Source organism: Neoarius graeffei, chromosome 9 (assembly GCF_027579695.1).
Source record: "Neoarius graeffei isolate fNeoGra1 chromosome 9, fNeoGra1.pri, whole genome shotgun sequence".
In the NCBI taxonomy this organism is placed as follows: Eukaryota; Metazoa; Chordata; class Actinopteri; order Siluriformes; family Ariidae; genus Neoarius; species Neoarius graeffei.
In genome coordinates this window covers 71,934,742-71,958,036 of record NC_083577.1, presented here as the reverse complement: position 1 = coordinate 71,958,036, position 23,295 = coordinate 71,934,742, and the positions used below count along the sequence as shown (strand labels likewise).

Below are 23,295 nucleotides of genomic sequence, written 5' to 3'. Positions count from 1 at the left end.
TGATCATGACGTCAAATCAGCTCACACACACACAGGCGCACGTGCCCAGTAGCAGCTCCAGCAAGTTGCATCCTGCCGGTTGGGAAAATGGCTCCGGTTGCAATCAAGCGCGTGCTAATAAGCGAACATGTGGATCCATGTTGCAAGAAGATTTTGCAAGAAAATGGGATTGAAGTCACTGAAAAGCCAAATATGAACAATGATGAGCTGAAAACGCAGATTAAGGTAACCAGGATCATCGTTCCCCCCCCATCCCTCCCTTTCTTTTTTTCTTTCTTTTGTTTTTAAATGATTTCTTGTTTTATGCTGTATTTTTATTTTCACATTAAAGCCTATGTTCTGGGTTAGACTTCTTTGGATGTTCTGTTTTTTATATTCCCTAAACTTGTTTATCCGTCACACTTTGCCTCCTCCTCCTCCTCCTCCTCCCAGTCTGATGCAACCTCAGCAACATGTACAGAGCCACTTGCATGCAGATTAGACCTGAATGCAGCTTTAGGTTCCATCCCAAACTTCTTGTTTGGGATGGATCCATGTTTTTTTTTTTATAATAATAATAAACTTCCAGACAAAATCTCACTGCCACAGCAAAATCCCCAGTGTTGAATTAACACCCAGAGTGTTGATTTAACACCCTACTGTGTTTTATATAGGTCCAATTGGACACAGATTAACTCTGAAAGTGTTAATTCAACACTGAGGAATTTGCTGTGTGTGGATGAAAGCATGGGGTCAGAGAGTAGACAATTGCATCATCCACATCAGTCTGTCTTGGCTGTGCTTCATGTGTCATGATAAACTTTTACCCTTTTGTTATTCCTCTTATTAGGATTTTGATGGTCTGGTTGTCCGGTCGGCTACCAAAGTAAATGCTGACGTCATTGAATCTGCCAAGAGCCTGAAGCTGATTGGACGAGCTGGAACAGGCGTGGACAATGTAGATGTGGAGGCGGCCACCAAGAAAGGCATAATTGTCATGAAGTAATGAAAGCATTATTAGCTGAAAATTGAGTGAAATGTACATTACTGGGCAAAGGTTTTAGTCACACTTTTTTTTTTTTTTTTTTCATACAAACTTTGTTATAGATTTCTATTTTATGATTTCTACACTAGGGGCGGCACGGTGATATAGCGGTTAGCGCTGTCGCCTCACAGCAAGAAGGTCCGGGTTCGAGCCCCGTGGCTGATGAGGGCCTTTCTGTGCGGAGTTTGCATGTTCTTCCCGTGTCCGTGTGGGTTTTCTCCGGGTGCTCTGGTTTCCCCCACAGTCCAAAGACATGCAGGTTAGGTTAACTGGTGACTCTAAATTGACCGTAGGTGTGAATGTGAGTGTGAATGGTTGTCTGTGTCAGCCCTGTGATTCGCCTGTAGTCAGCTGGGATAGGCTCCAGCTTGCCTGTGACCCTGTAGAAGGATAAAGCGGCTAGAGATAATGAGATGAGATTTCTACAGTACACTGGTGCTTGAAAGTTTGTGAACCCTTTTTTAGAATTTTCTATATATTTCTGCATAAATGTAATGTAAAACATGATCAGATTGTCACACAAGTCCTAAAAGTAGATAAAGAGAAACCAGTTAAACAAATGAGACAAAAAAAATTATACTTGGTCATTTATTTATTGAGGAAAATGATCGAATATTACATATCTGTGAATGGCAAAAGTATGTGAACCTCTAGGATTAGCAGTTAATTTGAAGATGAAATTAGAGTCAGGTGTTTTCAATCAATGGAATGATAATCAGGTGTGAGTGGGCACCCTGTTTTACTTAAAGGGCATATTCTGGACCAATTTCTTTTTTTTTTTTTTTAATATGAAAGTATGTCCCTTTACACACTCATCCAGAAGGGTAATTTTGCACAAGGCCATCTGTCTACAGCAGAAAAAAATAAAATAAAACACATCTGGAAAAATCCCAAGGGAGTCTGGAGCCAGATTCGTGACGTCACCTGCGGAAGCGCCAGCAGGCTGCGAGAGCTTTGCACGGTTTCAGTGCACAGTCTGTGTAGACCAAGCGCTCCCATTTCTCTCTCATTGTCCGGTCTTTTGGGAAACGATGAGTACTAATCCCATCAGGATTGGTGTTGCTACACCCTCCTACGATACATCTGTTAACCATTTTAATAATTACACGATAACATTGAAGAAATTTGCAGAAAACCACCAGGTCGTTTTCTCATAAACAAACCAGCGCTGACGTAGGATTCAGAAGGAGGTGTCCCATAGATGACATCATGAAAATCAGCGTTTCCCGGGGAATTCAAATGCAAAGGTTTTTTTAAAAAAAAAAAGAGACGGACGAATTCGCCTCAAATGGCTTGATTTCAACTGAATTTTTCTGGTATTGCGCAAGGTAAAAAAAAATTGCAGAGAATGCAGAATGTTACAGATATTTGACCAAAGTTTAATATAAAATAGGAGAATTGCATTGATCTTACTCCTGAATTTACCCATGATATGTACTTTAAAGAACAGGGATCTATCAAAGTCTGATCTTCACAACACATGTTTGTGGAAGTGTATCATGGCACGAACAAAGGAGATTTCTGAGGACCTCAGAAAAAGCGTTGTTGATGCTCATCAGGCTGGAAAAGGTTACAAAACCATCTCTAAAGAGTTTGGACTCCACCAATCCACAGTCAGACAGATTGTGTACAAATGGAGGAAATTCAAGACCATTGTTACCCTCCCCAGGAGTGGTCGGAATTCTAATATATCGGAACGTGCCATGGTCACGAGTACTGTTGTGACCACAACCATATACAGCGCAAAGATATAGCAGAGCTTAAAGCAGAGGGGAAAAAAAAAACAGTTGCACACGTGTGACTGTGTTGTATGGAATGTCGCTTGACCCCGCATTTGTATATCCACCAACATGGCCGACATCCGGGTTTCTGTTTTGCTTTGACGTCACTTGCAAGTCAAGGGTGATGTAGAAGTCCTAATGTACAAATCTAGAACAAAGTTTTTATTACAGACTTTTGTACAATATTGTAGATCCCAGTCTGTCTGCTAGTATATATTTCTATAATTTTGGTTATAAACCAGTAGAGAATAATAATAATAATAAGTTGTCGTCCCTGCATCTAGATGATGGTTTGGTGTTATTAATTTTACAGCACTCCAAGTGGGAACACTATCAGCGCTGCTGAACTCACCTGTGCCCTCATAATGAGTTTATCAAGGTAAGAGAAACATTTTGCACCATGCACTAAATAAACAGGACTAATTTTAACAGCATATTAACAAAGACCATAAAATTCATACGTTTTGGTTTAAGCATTTTGGTTTAGTATATAAGCCTGTTAATCATCCCTTTTTTTTTTTTTCTCCCCCTTTCCTTTGGTAGAAATGTTCCACAAGCTGCTATGTCAATGAAGGCAGAAAACTGGGATCGTAAAAAGGTGCTGGCTCGAGTAATCTACCATGAATTGTGTAAACTGTTTGAACAATTTGGCATGTGGTGTAATTGCAGACACTTTTGTGTCCTCTGTTCATTCAGCCATCACTAATTAGATCTGACCACTGGGTACATTCTGCCTCGGTCTCTCAGAGGACTTTTTATTGAACGTCTTGTTGATTTTTTGCAGTTCATGGGTGAAGAGTTGTACGGCAAAACCCTTGGAATAATTGGTCTTGGGAGAATCGGGAAAGAGGTGGCCACAAGAATGCAGTCTTTTGGGATGAGGGTATGATGAGCTCATCCATGTCCTGTTCCTGTTGGAGATGTCGCTATCTCTTGTCCAAGGTCCGTGTACTGATGCATCACTTTTTTTTTTTTCCTCTCAGACCATTGGTTATGACCCCATTACTCCTCCAGAGGTGTCTAAGAGCTGGGGGGTGGAGCAGATGTCTCTGGAGGAGCTCTGGCCCCAGTGTGATTACATCACCGTGCATACGCCCCTCATGCCATCCACTACAGGTGTGTGTCTCAGAAAGGGGGTGGGGCATTAAGGTGGTGGGTGAGGTGCCCTGTTATTATAAAAAACACACACACACAATCCATTATAACAACTAAATACTAAACTTTTTGTTAAGGCTACTGTGGTGCTTGAAAGTTTGTGAACCCTTTAGAATTTTCTATATTTCTGCATAAATATGACCTAAAACAACATCAGATTTTCACACAAGTCCTAAAAGTAGATAAAGAGAACCCAGTTAAACAAATGAGACAAAATATTATACTTGGTCATTTATTTATTGAGGAAAATGATCCAATATTACATATGTGAGTGGCAAAAGTATGTGAACCTCTAGGATGAGCAGTTAATTTGAAGGTGAAATTAGAGTCAGGTGTTTTCAATCAATGGGATGACAATCAGGTGTGAGTGGGCACCCTGTTTTATTTAAAGAACAGGGATCTATCAAAGTCTGATCTTCACAACACATGTTTGTGGAAGTGTATCATGGCACAAACAAAGGAGATTTCTGAGGACCTCAGAAAAAGCGTTGTTGATGCTCATCAGGCTGGAAAAGGTTACAAAACCATCTCTAAAGAGTTTGGACTCCACCAATTCACAGTCAGATTGTATACAATTCAAGACCATTGTTCCCCTCCCCAGGAGTGGTCGACCAGCAAAGATCACTCCAAGAGCAAGGCATGGAATAGTTGGCGAGGCCACAAAGGACGCCAGGGTAACTTCTAAGTAACTGGAGGCCTCTCTCACATTAACCAATGTTCATGAGTCCACCATCAGGAGAACACTGAACAACAATGGTGTGCATGGCAGGATTGCAAGGAGAAAGCCACTGCTCTCCAAAAAGAACATTGCTGCTCGTCTGCAGTTTGTTAATGATCACATGGACAAGCCAGAAGGCTATTGGAAAAATGTTTTGTGGACGGATGAGAGCAAAATAGAACTTTTTGGTTTAAATGAGAAGCGTTATGTTTGGAGAAAGGAAAACACTGCATTCCAGCATAAGAACCTTATCCCATCTGTGAAACATGGTGGTGGTAGTATCATGGTTTGGGCCTGTTTTGCTGCATCTGGGCCAGGACGGCTTGCCGTCATTGATGGAACAATGAGTTCTGAATTATACCAGCGAATTCTAAAGGAAAATGTCAGGACATCTGTCCATGAACTGAATCTCAAGAGAAGGTGGGTCATGCAGCAAGACAACAACCCTAAGCACAAGTCGTTCTACCAAAGAATGGTTAAAGAAGAATAAAGCTAATGTTTTGGAATGGCCAAGTCAAAGTCCTGACCTTAATCCAATCGAAATGTTGTGGAAAGACCTGAAGTGAGCAGTTCATGTGAGGAAACCCACCAACATCCCAGAGTTGAAGCTGTTCTGTATGGAGGAATGGGCTAAAATTCCTCCAAGCCGGTGTGCAGGACTGATCAACAGTTACCGCAAACGTTTAGTTGCAGTTATTGCTGCACAAGGGGGTCACACCAGATACTGAAAGCAAAGGTTCACATAGTTTTGCCACTCACAGATATGTAATATTGGATCGTTTTCCTCAATAAATAAATGACCAAGTATAATATTTTTGTCTCATTTGTTTAACTGGGTTCTCTTTATCTACTTTCAGGACTTGTGTGAAAATCTGATGTTTTAGCTCATATTTATGCAGAAATATAGAAAATTCTAAAGGGTTCACAAACTTTCAAGCACCACTGGACATTGATATTGTTGCCATTTGGCATTATTATTGTAGACCGGAGTACCCAGATAAGTGTCTTTGCTTCCACTGTTACAGAAAAAAAATCTTATTCAGTCATATTCAACTATGGCTTATTACAAAAAACATGAAATTTGTTTCTTTTTGGAAAATTGACATTTGGCATTATGCAAATGACCACAGATACACCTAATGATTTAGTATTAATTATAATCAGCACCTGATATTTACTCAGTACAGGTGGATATATACTGTACCTTGTAGATTTGATGATTTTTGACTTGTATTGATGAAAGACTTAGATTTTCACAACTGATTGTTTATTAATAGTGGATTTAGACTCTTCAGCCCTGTTGAACTTCCTGGACATGTTCTGGGTTAAATATTTATTATTTATACTCCTGCTCCAAAGTGGAGGGTTTATACTGGTTTACCTCTGTCCATCCATCCGTATCTCTGTCCGTCCATAACACCCTTTTTCTCAGCAACCACAAATCATAGCCACTTGGTATCAAAGTTCAGCTTGGGGTTCTGTACCGTGTATACTGTTTTCAGGTCTGTCGCACATCGACTTCCTGTTTACCAACTGAATGTCTTTACGAAACATAGGGTGGATTTTGACGCTGTTTCAAGAAGCAAAATGACAGTTTATCAGGATGCTATTCAAAATCCCTGGGGAGAACACTGCTCTTTCCTTGTTTTCAGGGTTAATTATTTATTGAAGTCAGCATTCATAATTAGTGTCCTATTCCTTCGATTGCTTGCATTCTGATTTAAGCGAGAGCGGTGGGATACGCAAGTCAGCAGTAGCTCACAGTTTATCTTTTTTTCAAGTAGTGGCTTATAGTCAATTTTTAAATAAGCTTAAAGTCTTTAGATACAAGCAAGTCAAGTCAACTTTATTGTCAAATATGCTATACATGCTCGACATACAGCACAGATGAAATTTCAGTCCTCTCTGACCCACGGTGCAAACAGGCAATGCAATAAATAAAAATAGAATAATTGAAAAAACAAACAATATAAACAGTATAAACACTCTAGATAAGAACTAGACGTAGACTAAACATTCATATATATAAAAATTGGTGCAAATAAACAGTCAAGGGCACTTGAGGTATAGCAAGTAAACATGAAATAAGCAGAATAAACAAACTAGCAGCTGTCAAGGTGAGGTAGTGCGGAATAGTGCAAATGAGCGAGGTAAATTGAGATGTGCGGTCCCTGAGTTCAGTGTTACCCCTTTTCCACCAAATCAGTTCCAGGGCTGGTTCGGGGCCGGTGCTGGTTCACAACTCGTTCAACTTGCGAGCCAGCTGAGAACCAGTTTGCTTTTCCATAGCTCGCGGAGCTACGTCATTACGTCGCTGTATACATCATTACGTCGCTGTATACGTCATTACGTCGCTACGTTTGCATAAACCTTGGCGCGAATATCGAAGCAAAAACAACACGGAAGCAGCAGCAACAACAATAATAATAATGGATGACTTCGCGTTTGTACAGCTGCGGCTTCTCGTCACTTAATGTCGATCTTTCGCGGTCTTGTTATTGGTCTTAACAACTCCACCCCCCCACCCCCCGACGTAAGCGGTTCTTTCCTCTGGCCCAGCAGAGAGTTGGTGCTAGCCTGGAACCGGTTTTTCTGGCCCCAGAGCCAGTTCTTTGTCAGTGGAAACAGAAAACCCGGTTCCAAACTAAGCACTGGCCCCGAACCAGCCCTGGAACTGCTTTGGTGAAAAAGGGGCATGTGTTAATGAACGATGAGGTGTGTGTTGGGGGGGGGACTGTGAGGATGACATGTCAGATGCTGAAGGGGGGGCAGGGGGGTGTACGGGCAGAATCTGTGGCAGGGGGCAGAGGCGGGAGAAGGGGCAGAACAGGGAGGGAGTTGAGCCTCCTGACCGCCTGGTGAAAGAAACTGTTCTTGAGCCTGCTGGTTTTGGCCTGGAGACTCCGCAGTCTCCTCCCCGACGGCAGCAGACTGAAGAGGTTGTGAGATGGGTGGGTGGGGTCACCTGCAATCCTGATGGCTTTGCGGGTGAGGCGGGAGTTATCGATATCCATTAGAGAAGGGAGAGAGACACCAATGATCCTCTCAGCTGCTCTCACGATGCGCAGTGCAAAGGTGCTCACTCACTCACTCTATCTATCCATGTTAGAGATGCACCGATACCACATTTGTGAAAACCGATACGAGTATGAGTACTATCATTTCAGTACTTGCCGATACCGAGTACTACCGATACTGTTGATGTTATTAAAATATAGGCTACCTACATATCTATAATCTAACACCCGCGGGCCGCCGCAATGCTCGCAACCACCCACTACAACTCTGCACACTGACATTCAGTACCCAGCAGAGGGAGACAACTAGTCATGAACGAGTGTATAGAGAAGAAGACTCAGCCGTTACAACCAAACGCAACATCGCGTCCCGTGCTCGTGGAGCTCCATACCTGTAGATGGGACGTCAATTTCCTTGGTCTTAGCGTTGCCCTCAACTGAAACAAGTTGGAAAACTCAATCAGCCATTTCTTAAAGCTCTCTCTCTCACTCTTCACTCTTAAACTCTCCCGGTTGGACTCGTACTTAAAAACTCTGCCGGTTGGATTCACCTATACAAAAATCCGATTTTCATTTGTTTGTTAGTGAGTAGCCTGTCCTACAAAACCCTTACCTAGGCGAATAGCCAACATTAAAAAAGGACAACGTTGGGGATCTTAGCGTAGGCCTATCTGCGTATGGCAGCGAAAGGGAGTGGAGTGTGGAGAGATGTTTAAAATGACAGTGTTGGGGAAAGATGTTGTGACGGCACTGTTTCATGACTACGCAAACACATCTTCGTCATGGAAAAATGGGTTGTTGTCGAACAATTTTTTTTTTTTGTCTTCTGACGAAATTAGCCTACGCTCAATGCTTGAGATTTACAATTTTTTTCCTGGGAGAGGCTTTTTTTCCTCGAACGGACGGTGGCAAAAGGCGCTTCGCGGAACACTATCGGCGCATGGTATAGCCTATCATATTATGCTCAAGCCTGAGCTCAACAATGCTTCAGTTTTTTTTTTTTTTTTCTCTCTTGAATGGAACAAAAAGCGCTGCGGGGAACATTGGTATCGGCGCATGGGATCAGCACTGGTATCGGTTCATGGTATCGGCAACTGTTTGACAAGTATGAGTATATTAGTGGAGTATCGATGCCGATGCCAGTATTGGTATCGGTGCATGCTTAATCCATGTGTCTCTTGACCTTGACTGATTGTAGGATTATTGAACGATGCCTCATTTGCTAAATGTAAGAGAGGCGTGAAGGTGGTGAACTGTGCTCGCGGAGGCATCATTGATGAAGCTGCTCTACTAAGAGCTCTGGAGTCGGGCCAGTGTGGAGGAGCAGGGCTGGATGTGTTTGTAGAGGTGAGATTTGTGCTATTTATTTATCTAATGATTTTAAATGAAAGCTCTGAAATCAATACCCGCTATAGGAATGAATAATGTAACTCGAGCCTCGTCTTCCATTATTGAGTATGGAATTTTGCAATTTTTTCAAACCTATTTGAAGTAAAAAAAAAAAAAAACTTCATGTCCCCTAAATAAAATGCTACTAATAGGATTAACCCTGTGTCCAAAATCACTTTTTCACTGTAGGAGATGAGATATAAATAACACGCGTCATTACTGTTGCACAATTTAAAATGTGTCCGATCAGTTGGCTGGTGGGTTTTCAAAATCATAAATAATATACTGAGCGTATTTCCCACATTAATAAATACAGAGTACTTTGTATCTGCTGCATCTTTCAGTTCTTTTAAATCAAGGCTGAATGCTTTCTTCACCTCTGCCTTTTATTAAATCAAATTTGAGGCTTTTGATTAATTCCTCGCCCCGCACTGTAACTTGTATTTTATCTCTTATTCTATTTTAACTTATTTTCTACTCTTACCATTCTTAAAGTGCCATTCCACCATTGGATGTATTCTTTGGCATAAAATACAATATATTTTGAACAACATATATAAATGGTATCACTAGACAGAGAAATCTTTTAGCTTCAAAATGATATATCAAACATAATTTTTTGACAACGACAAGTATATTAATTTTGCGACCAAAGTCACCTACCCTTTTAATTTCCGCGCGTGATGTCATCGGCAGGTTCCCCTTCTTGTGTACCGTGTGACGTGGCACATATCAGCAATGGCGGATAGAACGCGATAAAAATAATACCAATAAATCTAGCTAACTGAAAGATTAACTCAAAATTTTTCGCAATTTTTTTGGCCCCCATATACGAGGAGAAATGACTCTCTCACTTTGGGGGTTTCCTGGTCTAAAAATAGACCGACACGTGGAACACAAGAAGGGGAACCTGCCGATGACGTCACGTTTCACTACCGCGCGGAAATTAAAAGGGTAGGTGACTTTGGTCGCAAAATTAATATACTTGTTGTCAAATTGTTTGATATATCATTTTGAAGCTAAAAGATTTCTCTGTCTAGTCATGTTGTCATAAAATATATTGTATTTTATGCCAAAGAATACATCCAATGGTGGAATGGCACTTTTAATTGTACTTGAATGTCCGTTTATAAAGCGTTTCCTCCTCCATCCGTTCACCCCAACCCCCCCCCCCCCTTTTTTCCCCCCCCTCCCCTCTTTCCCCTTTCAGCATGACTGCAATGCATCATGGTATATGTTGCTTAGTTAGTGACCATCGGTTGTACACTACTTTTCATAATACATTGTGGGATACTATGAGTGCGCTATATATGGTGTAATAATTCTCACTATACATTCGGATAGCACTACAAAATGGCGAACTCGCTATATAGTCCACTATGTAGTGAGTGATTTCGGACACAGCCTAAGAATGAGAAATTGCTTTTAGTAAACATTTGCAGTCAAAAATCTTCATTTGACTATTTTCTGACCTTTTGTACTGTCCTTCTAATGCCATCATTTTATAATGCTATACTGTTTTATAATCTCTCCTATGAATTGCAGATTATATGGATATTAAAGCCAAAATGATGTGGAAAAATGTGTTAATGTGTGTTAATTGTGTGTGTATAAGTAACCGTGGTGGTTGTGTGATGTTGGTTTAGGAGCCTCCCAAAGATTGGACCCTGGTGAACCACCCGAAGGTGATCAGCTGCCCACATCTGGGAGCCAGCACAAAGGAGGCCCAGGCTCGCTGTGGCCAAGACATAGCACTACAGATTGTTGATATGGTCAAAGGCAAAGCATTAGTGGGAGCGGTGAGGTTTTTTTCCCAAAACGGTAACACTGTTAAATTTGGAATGTGCAAATTTATGTCTTGTCTCACGCATTTGTTTCTATGACCTCTTATTTTATTTGTTAATGAAAAAATGTTAAAGGAGAACTGAAGTCATTTTTAAACTTGCTTTATTCCTTAATTAATGTGTTATTCAATTACGGTTTCGGTTTTAGTAACCTTATATCGTGACTCGTATTGGCAATTAATTGCAATTAAATATTATACTTGCCGGCCTATGCGGTTTTTAGCCATGTTGAATTTAGTTTGTTTGGTCCACGGCAGGCGTCGCTTATCCGCGCGATCTTAACGAGACTTCGAAACGTGAAGTGTCAGCCAGGTGTCAGTGCCGCCATTTTGAAAACTGTTTTCCAAATGAAATATTGCACAAAAACGAGTTTAAATGACGATTACTGCCTACTTTTTACAAACTTCCTTGATTGCTATCAAAACAAACTAAACTTCCAGCTTGATTACATCAGCATTCGAAAGGGGGCGCGCGCGTCTTTTGACAAGATCGGCAGATGTTGGTCATTTTGATTTCCGCTGTACGTTTTACTTCCGTCCTACGATGTGTCGCGCAGGTCTCAGCAAATCTCGTTTACGGCCATTGCTTTGACATATGGACTGATGTATGTTACAGAGCATATTTCAAACACTCATAACTTGCTATAGCAATGACAAAATGGCTATCAAAAATGCATTCCTTAGTCATGAAAGTGTTCCGGAAATCCGGATATTTGACAACTCTTGAAAATCTCCGGTTTTCTGAATGGTGAAACTTATTTTTCATGTTCCTAGACGTGGTGTAATACTTCACATTAGAGCCCTGTACTCCCGCAGGACCCGCCGCAAAGCAGTGCGGCACGGGACAAATTTTGAAAGCTCATTGCAGGCGTGGGCGGGACCGGAAGTGCACATATGCGGGCGGGAGCGGTGATAAGCTGCAGTCCTGCTAACTAAAAACGTTTGAAATAAAATTCATAAATTATTAATTTATGTCTATCATGTATAATTTGTGCCGGATATTTTATTTGGCATTAATAAAAACATTTTAAGATGCCTAAATTTGCAGAGAGAGTCAGATTGCCAGATTGAGTGAGGAATGGCATCTTAAATTTGCCATTGATCACCCTAACAGGAAATCTTTTGATCACTCTAATGACTCGCCGTTCACACCCAGCTAGCAGTAAAACCATGAGTGAAGTGATTTACTGCTTGAGTTAGTCTACAACTCTAATCAGAGAGACAGGTTACACAGTGATGGTAGGCTTGACTCAATGCTATCCCAGAAATCCTTCCTGTAATATGCAAATTTGGCTGGCGGCCAAATTTGCATATTACAGGAAGGATTTCTGGGATAGCATTGAGTCAAGCCTACCGTCACTGTGTAACCTGTCTCTCTGATTAGAGTTGTTCACTCATGATTCTCTTGCTAGCTCTGCTTTGCAATTAAAAAAAAAAAACATTGGTACAAAGCAAGCCCATTCACTTTTTTATGCTGATCAGAGAATTACAATGGTTTCTCATGTGACAAATTTGGATTTGCTATTAAATATTTTAATCGCTTGACAGCACATTATTATTAGAGACACTACATGCTGAATTCAGAAACAAGGTAAATAATAACAAATGTGAACGTGAGCTGTAGATATTTATGCTCAAATCCACTCAAAGTAGGGGGCGGGGCACCATCACGCTGTGTCAAGACGAACTTTCCTGAGAAATAACGCGAACGTCTGCATCATGCGGGATTTGCGGGCGGGAGCGGGACTGAAAATCATAATTCTTTGTGGGTGGGAGCGGGACTGAAAATCATAATTCTTTGCAGGCGGGAGCGGGACTGAAAAATCCGACTCGCGCAGACCTCTACTTCACATCGTCCTTGCATGGGCGCAGTCCTTAAATAGCCCAAACACAGTTCGTTGATTAAAGACGGGTTTTCTTTGTTAACGGCACGCGTGCCAGAGCTTGTTAGGCGCGTGCGTGCCAAGGCGCGCCTTCAGGTGCACATGCTAAGGCGCGCAGGACTGACACCGTTCTGTGCAAGCACAACACAGTTGCACTAGAAAGCATGTTCAAGCTGCCAGTGTAGCTGCAGTGTTTTAGTTATGAATTACGAGTATTTTCTCTTGTGTTAATAATTCGCCATGTCAAAACAAGCATATATTGTGGTTTCGAAGCTAAGTTTTAGTGCCGTTTCTAGAACACAACATCAAGAAAACGTGGAAGAAACAGCAATAATGGAAGAGCCGGTTTCTAAGCTACCTAAAACTAGCAATGGTAATTATTTTTTGTTACATAATGCACTCAGGCTGCCAGTCAGTGTGTGACTGACACACACACACACACAGACACGCACCCTGAAAAATCCTAGCTACGCCCCTGATTTATATGAGAAATTTGGTATTCATTGGTGTGTTTAAATTTACAGACAATACGAGCTAATGTAAACAATTGGCTTTAACTCGCATAAATCTGAATTGGAAATGTTTAGTTCACTTTAGCTTCTGCAAACGCACAACTCTACTAAAAGATTGATAAACGAGGCTCAGTGTCCCCAACATTGAAACCTGAAAGCTTTAGAAACTCTAACAGACCTTTTACTTTTTAACAGTACTGTTTTGGGATTTTGCTGAGTTTACCTTCAACTGTGGCGGCGCGGTGGTGTAGTGGTTAGCACTGTCGCCTCACAGCAAGAAGGTCCGGGTTTGAGCCCCGTGGCCGGCGAGGGCCTTTCTGTGTGGAGTTTGCATGTTCTCCCCGTGTCCGCGTGGGTTTCCTCCGGGTGCTCCGGTTTCCCCCACAGTCCAAAGACATGCAGGTTAGGTTAACTGGTGACTCTAAATTGAGCGTAGGTGTGAATGTGAGTGTGAATGGTTGTCTGTGTCTATGTGTCAGCCCTGTGATGACCTGGCGACTTGTCCAGGGTGTACCCCGCCTTTCGCCCGTAGTCAGCTGGGATAGGCTCCAGCTTGCCTGCAACCCTGTAGAACAGGATAAAGCGGCTAGAGATAATGAGATTAGAATGAGACCTTCAACTGTTTTTTTTTTTTTTTTTTTTTTTTTTTTTTTCCCCCCCCAAAGTATTGAACTGTGTAGGCAGGAAAATCACCGCGTTTTCTAAATGCACTCCTGAAAATTACTCATTAACTAGGGGGATTAAATTTGATATTTTTGACGTTAATCATTAATGTACATGAAAGAAAAAGGCTTAAAAGTTATAACTTGTTTTAGTGAAAATAAGTACTAAAATGCACTAGAATGCAGGGTTTTGCGTGTTATTAAAATATTTTCAGGGGACATTGCCCCGCTTGCGCCCCCCCCCCAGGGTTTTTTCCTTTTGCTCCACTTTCATCTCTAATTCCTATATTTAATAAGAGAATTTTGATGATAAATTTGCCTTCAGTTCTCCTTTAAATAGCATCATAATGGTGTCATTCCCCCCCCCCCCCAAAAAAAAAATCTAACATGCTTTTTATCTGCATGATAACAGTCAGTGTAAATGGATTATCAATTTTTCATGTTTCCAATGATGGAATTATCAATTGATGTATATTGCCGGTGAACTGGGTCGCGCTCTGAATAAGAATTAGTTAAAAATCCTGTTTCGTACAGCACTAAATTTAACATGTCTGGAACATCAGTGCTAAGAAGTTTAACTCCTTGCATATTCTTGTTGCTTGTACAGGTGAATGCACAGGTTCTGGTTAGCACCTTTACCCCGGAGTCGCAGCAATGGATCAGGCTCGGTGAGGCCTTGGGCAAATTGCTGAAGGCCTGCAATTCCACTAAACAGCCCTACGACCAAGTCCACATCACCACTCAAGGTGGGCCGAGTGTACCAAAGTCCACCGAAACATGAGGATACATACAGATCACCGCTGTGTGATGTAATGGAGTTGTTCTTTCAGCAGCTCGTTATTGCCCTCTAGTGTTATAAATATGTACTATTTTTAAATTCAAAGAAATCGAGCCTCTTGCTTCAGTATAGTACAGGGGTATTCGATTAAAAGTCACTGAGGTCCAGTTATTAAATTTTGTCCAAGTAGAAGGTCCGACCCGAAGTCCAGCTTGTGTCTTAAAAAAAAAATGAGGGCCTACTTTTCAAGAAAAAGAAGTCCACATTTTCAGAAAACAAGTGGCTATTTGGGGGGGGGAATGCAAACAGAACATTTTTCTTTGAACTTTTCTCTTTTAAATCTTTTTTTACTCTTCTTAATGAGAAAAATGGGCATGTGGCTGACCTGCCAGTAATTTAAATCTTGGTTGGAATGGAGTTAGTGCCATTCTCATGCAGATAGGTGTTCATTGTTGAGCCTAGAACGGTACTTGGTTTTGACAATGTTCATAGTGGAAAAAGCTGACTCACAGCTGTAAGTCGATCCAAACATAGTCAAGGTGTGCAGTGCTCCTTTGATTAGACCAGGGAAAACACACTCAGGTGGGGTTTACATTAGACCGTATCAGCGGATCATCAGATTAACGTTTTTAAAACGATTAGTGTGCACACAGCAACACCAATACATGATTCGCGTGCACACAGCAACACCAATACACGATTTGCGTGCACACAGCAACACCAGTACACGATTCGTGTGCACACAGCAACACCAATACACGATTCGCGTGCACACAGCAACACCAATACACGGATACGCTCGGCTCCGCAGGCATCCTGCGCTCCAAATCACTCCGCCCTGAACAGCGAGTGCCCTCTGGAGGGTGCGCACTCCGGCCCTGCGCAGCTCACACAGCGCGCGAGTGAAGTGCACAAGCTGTGATTCGGGACTGAGCCGCTGTGTGTGTGATCCCAGCGCATATCACTTACCACTTGCAAGTGGAAGGATGGCAAGCCTAAAGACAATCATAACTACACAATGGGCAGTATTTGCATGAGTATTTGCAGTATTTTCATACTTTTATACTCTTTAATGAAAGGTGATACAAGGCGGAAGTCCGCGCCGTTTTTCAGCAGTCGTGTCACATGACCAACGCCAGCGAATCAGGAAGGTGGATGCAGGGGTGATAGCGTTCCGGCGCCGCGCCGGATTTCCAGCGTACTGCTGCGCTGGAAAAAAAAAAAATCTAGTTCGCCCATTATCCTGTGTCATTCTGAGATGCGCAGATAGACAGTAAAGGGAACGAATTCCCTTTACTGTCTATCTGCGCATCTCAGAATGACACAGGATAATGGGCGAACTAGATTTTTTTTTTTTCTGGCGCCGCGGTACGCCAGAAATCTGGCGCGGCGCCGGAACGCTATCACCCCTGTGGATGTCACAGCGACGTTGTCCAATGGCGACGCCAGCTAGAGCTCAGCACAGCGTATCCGTGTATTCTCAATGTTTACACAGCACCGGAGCTGACACGATCTAGATTGAATACGTGGACCCTGGCGGATTCCCGTTTCCAGGCGTTTTAATGTAAACGGACAGTGCATCCGCGAAGAAAACGAGACAGATACGGTCTAATGTAAACTTGGCCTCAGAAACAGTCTGTAACCAGAAAGTAGCAGGGTCAGTTGTCTCAAAATGCTCTATTAATGCAGCATTTCCTTGCAGATCAATGAGCAGATCAATGTTTCAGCAACGGCGTTTAAGCACTCCTTCACAACTGTCCCATCACTAAATGTTTTTTTATGTTGCCCCCAAAATCCACGCTACTTTTAAGGAACATTCGTTTGCACGTTGCTGGGCTGTAAATGTATGTGTGATGAGTCGGGTAGACCTGTCATACTGTGCTTGCAGTTGGGTTATTTTGCGTGCCCTCAGCTCGGACTTCAGGGGATAACTTTGCTCAAAAGAGCTGTGCTTCGTTTCGTAGTGGCACTTCACGTTGCCGCTTTTAATTAATGGCACGTTTTCGGAGCATATGAGGCACACTGGTTTTGAACTGCTCGCCGGAAGAATGAACATATTTCTCCGTCCATTCATCTTTAAAACAACGATTTTTCTTGTCTACTTTCCGCCGCCTTTTGGAGCAAGCCATGTTGTCTCGGTCGGTTGTCTCTGAACTTAACTCTTTTCCTCTCTGCTTGTTGCTCTGCTGTGGCGTGCTGGGTAAACTAACGATTTTATTGGCTCAACTGAGTGAAGCTGTTGTCGTATTAACTGGAGTAGCAGCGCCCGCTGTCAATAGCCACGACCGTCCAAAATAATGCGCCATGAAAATTACTTAATCTCATGAATTTACCATTGGTCACGGGTCCGGACAGAACCATCACTGGGTCCGGATCCGGACCGAGGTCCGCCATTTGATGATGCCTGGTATAGTATATCGTCTTGAATAGCAGGGTGGAAAAGTTTTGATCAGTGTTTTCTTTTGTTACCTTTCAGGAGAGTGTTTGAAGAAATCGACCGAGTTCCTGAGCTCAGCAGCTGTTGTTGGACTGATGGCTGAAAGCTCTGGGAATGGCCTTAACCTGGTGAATGCTCTTACGCTAGCAGAAGAGACGGGAATTACAGTAAGGACTTGTTCCTAACGTGTTCCTCTGTACTGTCTTTTGTCTTCACAGCTGTTTATTGGGAATCAAGTCCATAATCTGTGGCTCAGATTTTAAATTGTTCTACATTGGTGAATAAAGTGCAGTACATTATGCTGAAATGTAGGGGTTGATTAGGACTAACCACTGATTAGCTCATTACATTACAAGCATTTAGCAGATGCTCTTATTCAGAGTGACGTACAACATATCCAGCCTGGGGAGCAGTTGGGGTTTGGTGTCTCACTCAAGGGCACGTCAGCCATTCCTGCTGGTCCAGGGAATCAAACCAGTGACCTTTTGGTCCCAAAGCTGCTTCATGAAATCCAAATCTGCTTTCAACCTTTCTTAAGAAAACCAATATACTTGGCTTCATTCATTCAGCCAATATACCCTGCTTCATTAAGGTGCAGGATAGATTTGTATTTACAGTTCTTAGTTAATGAAGTGTTCCATCTTGATAGTGCATGTAGCCAAAAAAAAAAAGTGCAGTCTATTTGGCCATGTTAACTGTAACTTCTGCCACATGATTTAAAGCTAGACTACCTTTCAGATTTTTCAAGTTTAGGTCATTAAATTTTTTTCCTGACACCCAGTTATTTTTGTTTAGTGGACCGAAAGCTACTGAATTCGAATCACAGACTTCCAATTTTATTAGTTTTTTTTTTTTTTTTTTTTAAACAGAACAATTAATGAATTTAGGGCCACGTGGCCCTAAATTCTCTGCTATTTTTTCCTGCTTCACCATGACCCAATTCAAGATACTACGTCATGCATCACGTGGTGGGCTTTCCCCGTTCACGCAAGGCATTGTGGGATACAAATTTGAAACAGGAGAAGAAAATGGAGGACGTGAGTGTGTGAAAGATGGACGACAGTACCAGAAAGCGAGAAGAAAAAAATTTTATGTTGCGAAGGAAATGAAATGCAGGACCAAACTAATAAATATCAGCTGTTCGTTTAGCGACAGAATGATGTAACGGTCAGTGTACCGTCAAATGTAAACCTGTAGATGGCAGTAATGCAACACTGGATTCCAGTTGCCGTAAAACCCAAAAGAAGAAGAAAAAGGTAAACCTGCGCATGTGCACGCAGACTTCCTCTCTCTGCTTGACTGCGCAAAGTGAGCGATTTCATGCACATTATTTGCTCGGGAATCCCTCGAATTAAAAAAAACTTCCCAGCCACAGAATGGCCTGTGTGGGTTTTTTTTTTATATTTCAGAAATAAACACATCACAATAATCAAATTTCAGAGGGAACTACATGAATTTCAAGGATTTATGAAACTGAAAGGCTGTCTAGATTTAATCTGGAAAGATTAATTTTTGCAGTCTGAACAGAAAACATGGAATTTAAAAAAAAAAAATTTTTCAGTGGACACTTGTACATGGACAAAATCCAGTTACATTCAGATTTTGAGATATGCATGTGACTGGTCACATCGGGGTACAACACAAGTGACGTAAATGTCATAAATTATATACAATTTACTTTTTTTATTCTGTAATGCTGTTTTGCGACAATGTTTATTGTTAAAAGCGCTATACAAATAAACTTGATTTCACTTCAGTTTACCAGTTCACACACTGGAATGATTTTGGTAGGTGAGCGGAAAAAGGAACATGGAGAACCTGGATTAAACTCGTGTAGGGAGAACACACCAAACTCAGGAAACCTGAACTCCTGCTCTAACCAGAGACTCCGGAGCTGTGAAGTGGCAATACGACCCACTGCACCATGCCATCCGGAATGAATTTCAGTATAATTTCTAAATGTTTAAAGGAGAACTGAAGGCAATTATTACTTTTTTTTTTTTAAATCAAAATTCTATTTTTCATTTTACTAAATATAGGAATGCATTTTTGATCACCATTTTGTCATTGCTATAGCAAGTTGAGTGTTTGAAATATGCTCTATAATATCAGTCCGTATGTCAAAGCGATGGCCGTAAATGAGATGCATTGAGACCTGTGCGAGACATTGTAGGACGGAAGTAAAACGTACAGCAGAAATCAAAGTGATCAACATCTGCCAACGTTATCAAAAGACGCGCGCGCCCTCTTTCGAATGCTGATGTAATCAAGCCGGAAGTTTTGTTTGTTTTGATAGCAATCAGGAAAGTTGGGGGGAAAAAAAGTAGGTCATAATTGTCATTTAAACTCATTTTTGTGCAATACTTTGTTTGGAAAACACTTTTCAAAATGGCGGCACTGACAAGTCGAAGTCTTGCACAAGTCTCGTGAAGATCGCATGCATAAACGATGCCTGCCGTGGACCATCTCATCTCATTATCTGTAGCCGCTTTATCCTGTTCTACAGGGTCGCAGGCAAGCTGGAGCCTATCCCAGCTGACTACGGGCGAAAGGCGGGGTACACCCTGGACAAGTCGCCAGGTCATCACAGGGCTGACACATAGACACAACCATTCACACCTACGGTCAATTTAGTCACCAGTTAACCTAACCTGCATGTCTTTGGACTGTGGGGGAAACCGGAGCACCTGGAGGAAACCCACGCGGACACGGGGAGAACATGCAAACTCCGCACAGAAAGGCCCTCACCGGCCGCGGGGCTCGAACCCGGACCTTCTTGCTGTGAGGTGACAGCGCTAACCACTACACCACCGTGCCGCCCTGCCGTGGACCAAACGAACTAAATTCAACATGGCTAAAAACCGAATAGGCCAATAAGTATAATATTTAATTGCAATTAGTTGCCAATACAAGTCACGATATAAGGTTACTAAAACCGAAAACGTAAATGAATAGCACGTTAATTAAGAAATAAAGCAAGTTTAAAAATGACTTCACATCTCCTTTAAGAGCCCATGTTCTACTTTTAATCACCCGAATTTCAAACCTTGATCTGCCTTGCATGCACTACTCGGATCCATGCCTGTCCTGTTTCTCTGACAACCGATATGAATACGTGCAGCTACTATGTAAAACTGTCACTTATTTTATTGTAATGTTCTTAATGTCTATTGTTTTATATGATGTATTTGTCTTTTTGTCTTCCATTCCAGTGCCAAAGACAATTTTCCATTTTATGGAAGTTTAATCAACAGTAATGCGATTGACTCTTTTGATGACCTGCAATGCAGACACTTGCCCCCCCCCCCCCCCCAAAAAAAAAGTGTTTCAGAAATAAACTAGATTTAACGTCTTGAATATACATAGCCTTTGAGATGATTTTTACAATTTGAGCTAGTTTGAGGCAAGTGTGATTTTCAGCCATGCGGTTTGATGATGATTTGGAAGCTTACGACCCTTATCTCCTCAACAAACCACCCCACCCCCAAGCAAAATCAATACTCCAAACATGTATGTTTATTCTGGTACCGATTAGCAAACAATATATTGAATCCATTGAAGATGTTAACATGCACCATCCTACAGCAGTACCTCCACAACCAACTCCATTCTTCTGAAATCTTTCAACAGATTAAAAAAGGTCACCATGATGGGAATGAAGCTAAAGCCAGCTGCGTGGCAGAGGCCTCTGTGAATGGCAGTGTTTATAAAGCCTCAGGCACTGTACAGACCGCAGTGCCAGTCCTTCTGGAGCTGAACGGCAGTGTGTTCAGGCAGCCAGTGCCTCTCTTGGGAAACCTGTTGTTTTTCAGGGCTGCAGCGTCACCTCAGCTCCTGCCGTCCGTTTCTGGTAAGTTAATGATTGAATGAAGTGATATTGACTTTTAGCAGAATTATCTGATATCAAAATGGCAATACGAATCTTGTTCGACCCGTTCAGGTGTGCTGGCAGAGGCGGGTGTTGAGATCAATCACTTCAGTGCCTCCAGTGCCTCTGGTGGTGATCAGTGGTACTGCGTCGGGGTTCCTTCCCTGCTGAAAGACCTCGGCGCACTCATGCCCCTGGTGAAGGAGGCAGCACAATTTGTTGTATAAACTCCTGCTAGCTGGACGTTGGTGGGAATTGTCCGTAGCATTCCAGTGTCTTGCATTTCTAAGTATTTGAAGAGTTTCTCCAGTCCTGGGGATTTCCAAAATAATTGATCCTGTGCATTACTGAAGAAATTCGCTGGGTGTGTGGTTTTTTTTTTTTTTTTTAAATCTCAATCCTTTGCACCTGTAACATTTTTTGTAATTACTATGGTTGTGAACAGTTCTTGAAAGTTTCCTGACATTCCAAAGCTGAATTTAGGCTTCCACTAAGTGATAAGTGAAATATATTGAAATTGTTAGTTGTGTAACATCCTGTTGATGGAGTAGAAGGATAATATGTTGAAAGTTTGTTGGAGTTATCCATTTAAACCCTTTCACAAATTGGGGTGGGTGTTTCGAGAGTCATCTTTTGACATCTTCAAGAATCCCTAGGACTGGAGGTGAGAGAACTTGATCTAACACAAACCTAGCTAACGCCTAGTGCACAGGTTCCCAGCCCTGGTCTTGGAGTACCCCCTGTCCTGCACATATTCCTGGCTCGAACACCCACTTCAGCTCCAGAAGGGTAGTTGAATTGGTTGTGTTGGGAGCAGGGCAAAACACTAAAATGTGCAGGACCAGGTGGACTCCAGGACCAAAGTTTTTGAAACCCATGTTGGTTCAATATACGTTTACTGTGATGAGTTTACTACTTGGTTTATGGACCAGCTAGTGTGTTTGTCAGTGTAGTGTTTTTTATAAGCTACATTTGAATTTTCTGAACCACATTAAATAGAACTGTTACTAACAAGACCAAGTAGTAGTATTTTTCTAGTAATGATGGATGGATAGATGGATAAGTGATTCCTCAGGTTTGGTCCTGGAGGATTGGAGTCATACATAACTTGATTTCCTGGATTTAAAGATGAGTTATTCAGTTAATCAGACTTGGAGTAGAAAAATCACCATCCTGCTTGACTAGTTTCTGTAGAACCTGATTTGGGGAAGCCTATGCTACATTTTCACCTGATATCAAGCAAGTTGTGTAAAGGCCTGGTGGTGGCACGGTGGTGTAATGGTTAGTACTGTTGCCTCGCAGCAAGAAGGTTCTGGGTTCGAGCCTTCTTGGGGGCCTTTGTGTGTGGAGTTTGTATGTTCTCCCCGTGTCTGCGTGGGTTTCCTCCAGGTGCTCCGGTTTCCCCCACAGTCCAAAGACATGCAGGTTAGGTTAACATGGCCTTAGGCTGAGGTGCCCTTGAGTAAGGCACCTAACCCCCATTTGCTCCCTGGGTGCTGTTTGCATGGCTGCCCACTGCTCTGGGTATGTGTGTGTATTCACTGCTTCAGATGGGTTCAATGCAGAGGGGAATTTCACAAGTGTACATGTGATTTTTAATAAAGCTGTTCTTCCTTGTGGTGCACTATCAGGTAGTGTTGCAGATTTGAATCCTGAGCTAGAGCCTATCCCAGCGGGGTACACCCTGGACAAGTCGCCAGATCATGACACATGGAGACAACCATTCACATTCACACCTACGGTCAATTTAGAGCCACCAATTAACCTAACCTGCATGTCTTTGGACTGTGGAGGAAACCAACAGAGAGAACATGCAAAGTCCACACAAAAAGGTCCCTGTTGGCCACTGGGCTTGAACCTAGAACCTTCTTGCTGTGAAGCGACAGTGCGAACCACTACACCACTGTGCCACCTTCAACAGTTAATCGACTTGATGCGTTGGAGTAGAAATCACTACATTGCTTGACTCTATTTTCCTTTTTTTTTTTTGGTAATAGGTTTAACTCAAATGCAAAAAGGTTAACACTAATATAACTTAACAAGCTCATTTGTCCTCAAGAAATGTGGATTATGAATGAATAAAAATGGTGACGCACAATTGTGTTCATGGTAGTTATTTTTGCAGCATGTGCTCTGTTTCCATGGAAACTGCTGGGTTATTTTTGTCCTTTACAGCACTATGCATGAGGGACACATGATGGGATAATCCCATCATAATTCCTAATGCT

At 42.1% G+C, this 23,295-nt stretch overlaps 2 protein-coding genes across 3 annotated transcripts in view; one reads left to right on the top strand and one right to left on the bottom strand.

Annotated features, from left to right (window-relative positions):
• The first annotated feature begins 19 nt into the window (after positions 1–19).
• Positions 20–23,165, top strand: phgdh (phosphoglycerate dehydrogenase). The gene is made up of 12 exons (XM_060930201.1): positions 20–225; positions 830–981; positions 3,119–3,184; positions 3,349–3,403; positions 3,590–3,688; positions 3,789–3,921; positions 8,894–9,042; positions 10,731–10,883; positions 14,592–14,730; positions 17,239–17,366; positions 20,830–21,049; positions 21,140–23,165. Exons 1-12 carry the CDS (start codon positions 88–90, stop codon positions 21,292–21,294), a joined length of 1,587 nt encoding a protein of 528 aa, XP_060786184.1. The 5' UTR covers positions 20–87; the 3' UTR covers positions 21,295–23,165.
• Positions 1,638–23,295, bottom strand: part of mettl5 (methyltransferase 5, N6-adenosine) — a 62,858-nt gene continuing 41,200 nt past the window's right edge. For both annotated transcript variants that reach the window (XM_060930204.1, XM_060930203.1), the window contains one exon: positions 1,638–3,971. In XM_060930204.1, the coding sequence (XP_060786187.1) occupies positions 3,931–3,971 (41 nt within the window). In that variant the 3' untranslated portion in view covers positions 1,638–3,930. The remainder of the gene's footprint in view (positions 3,972–23,295) is intronic.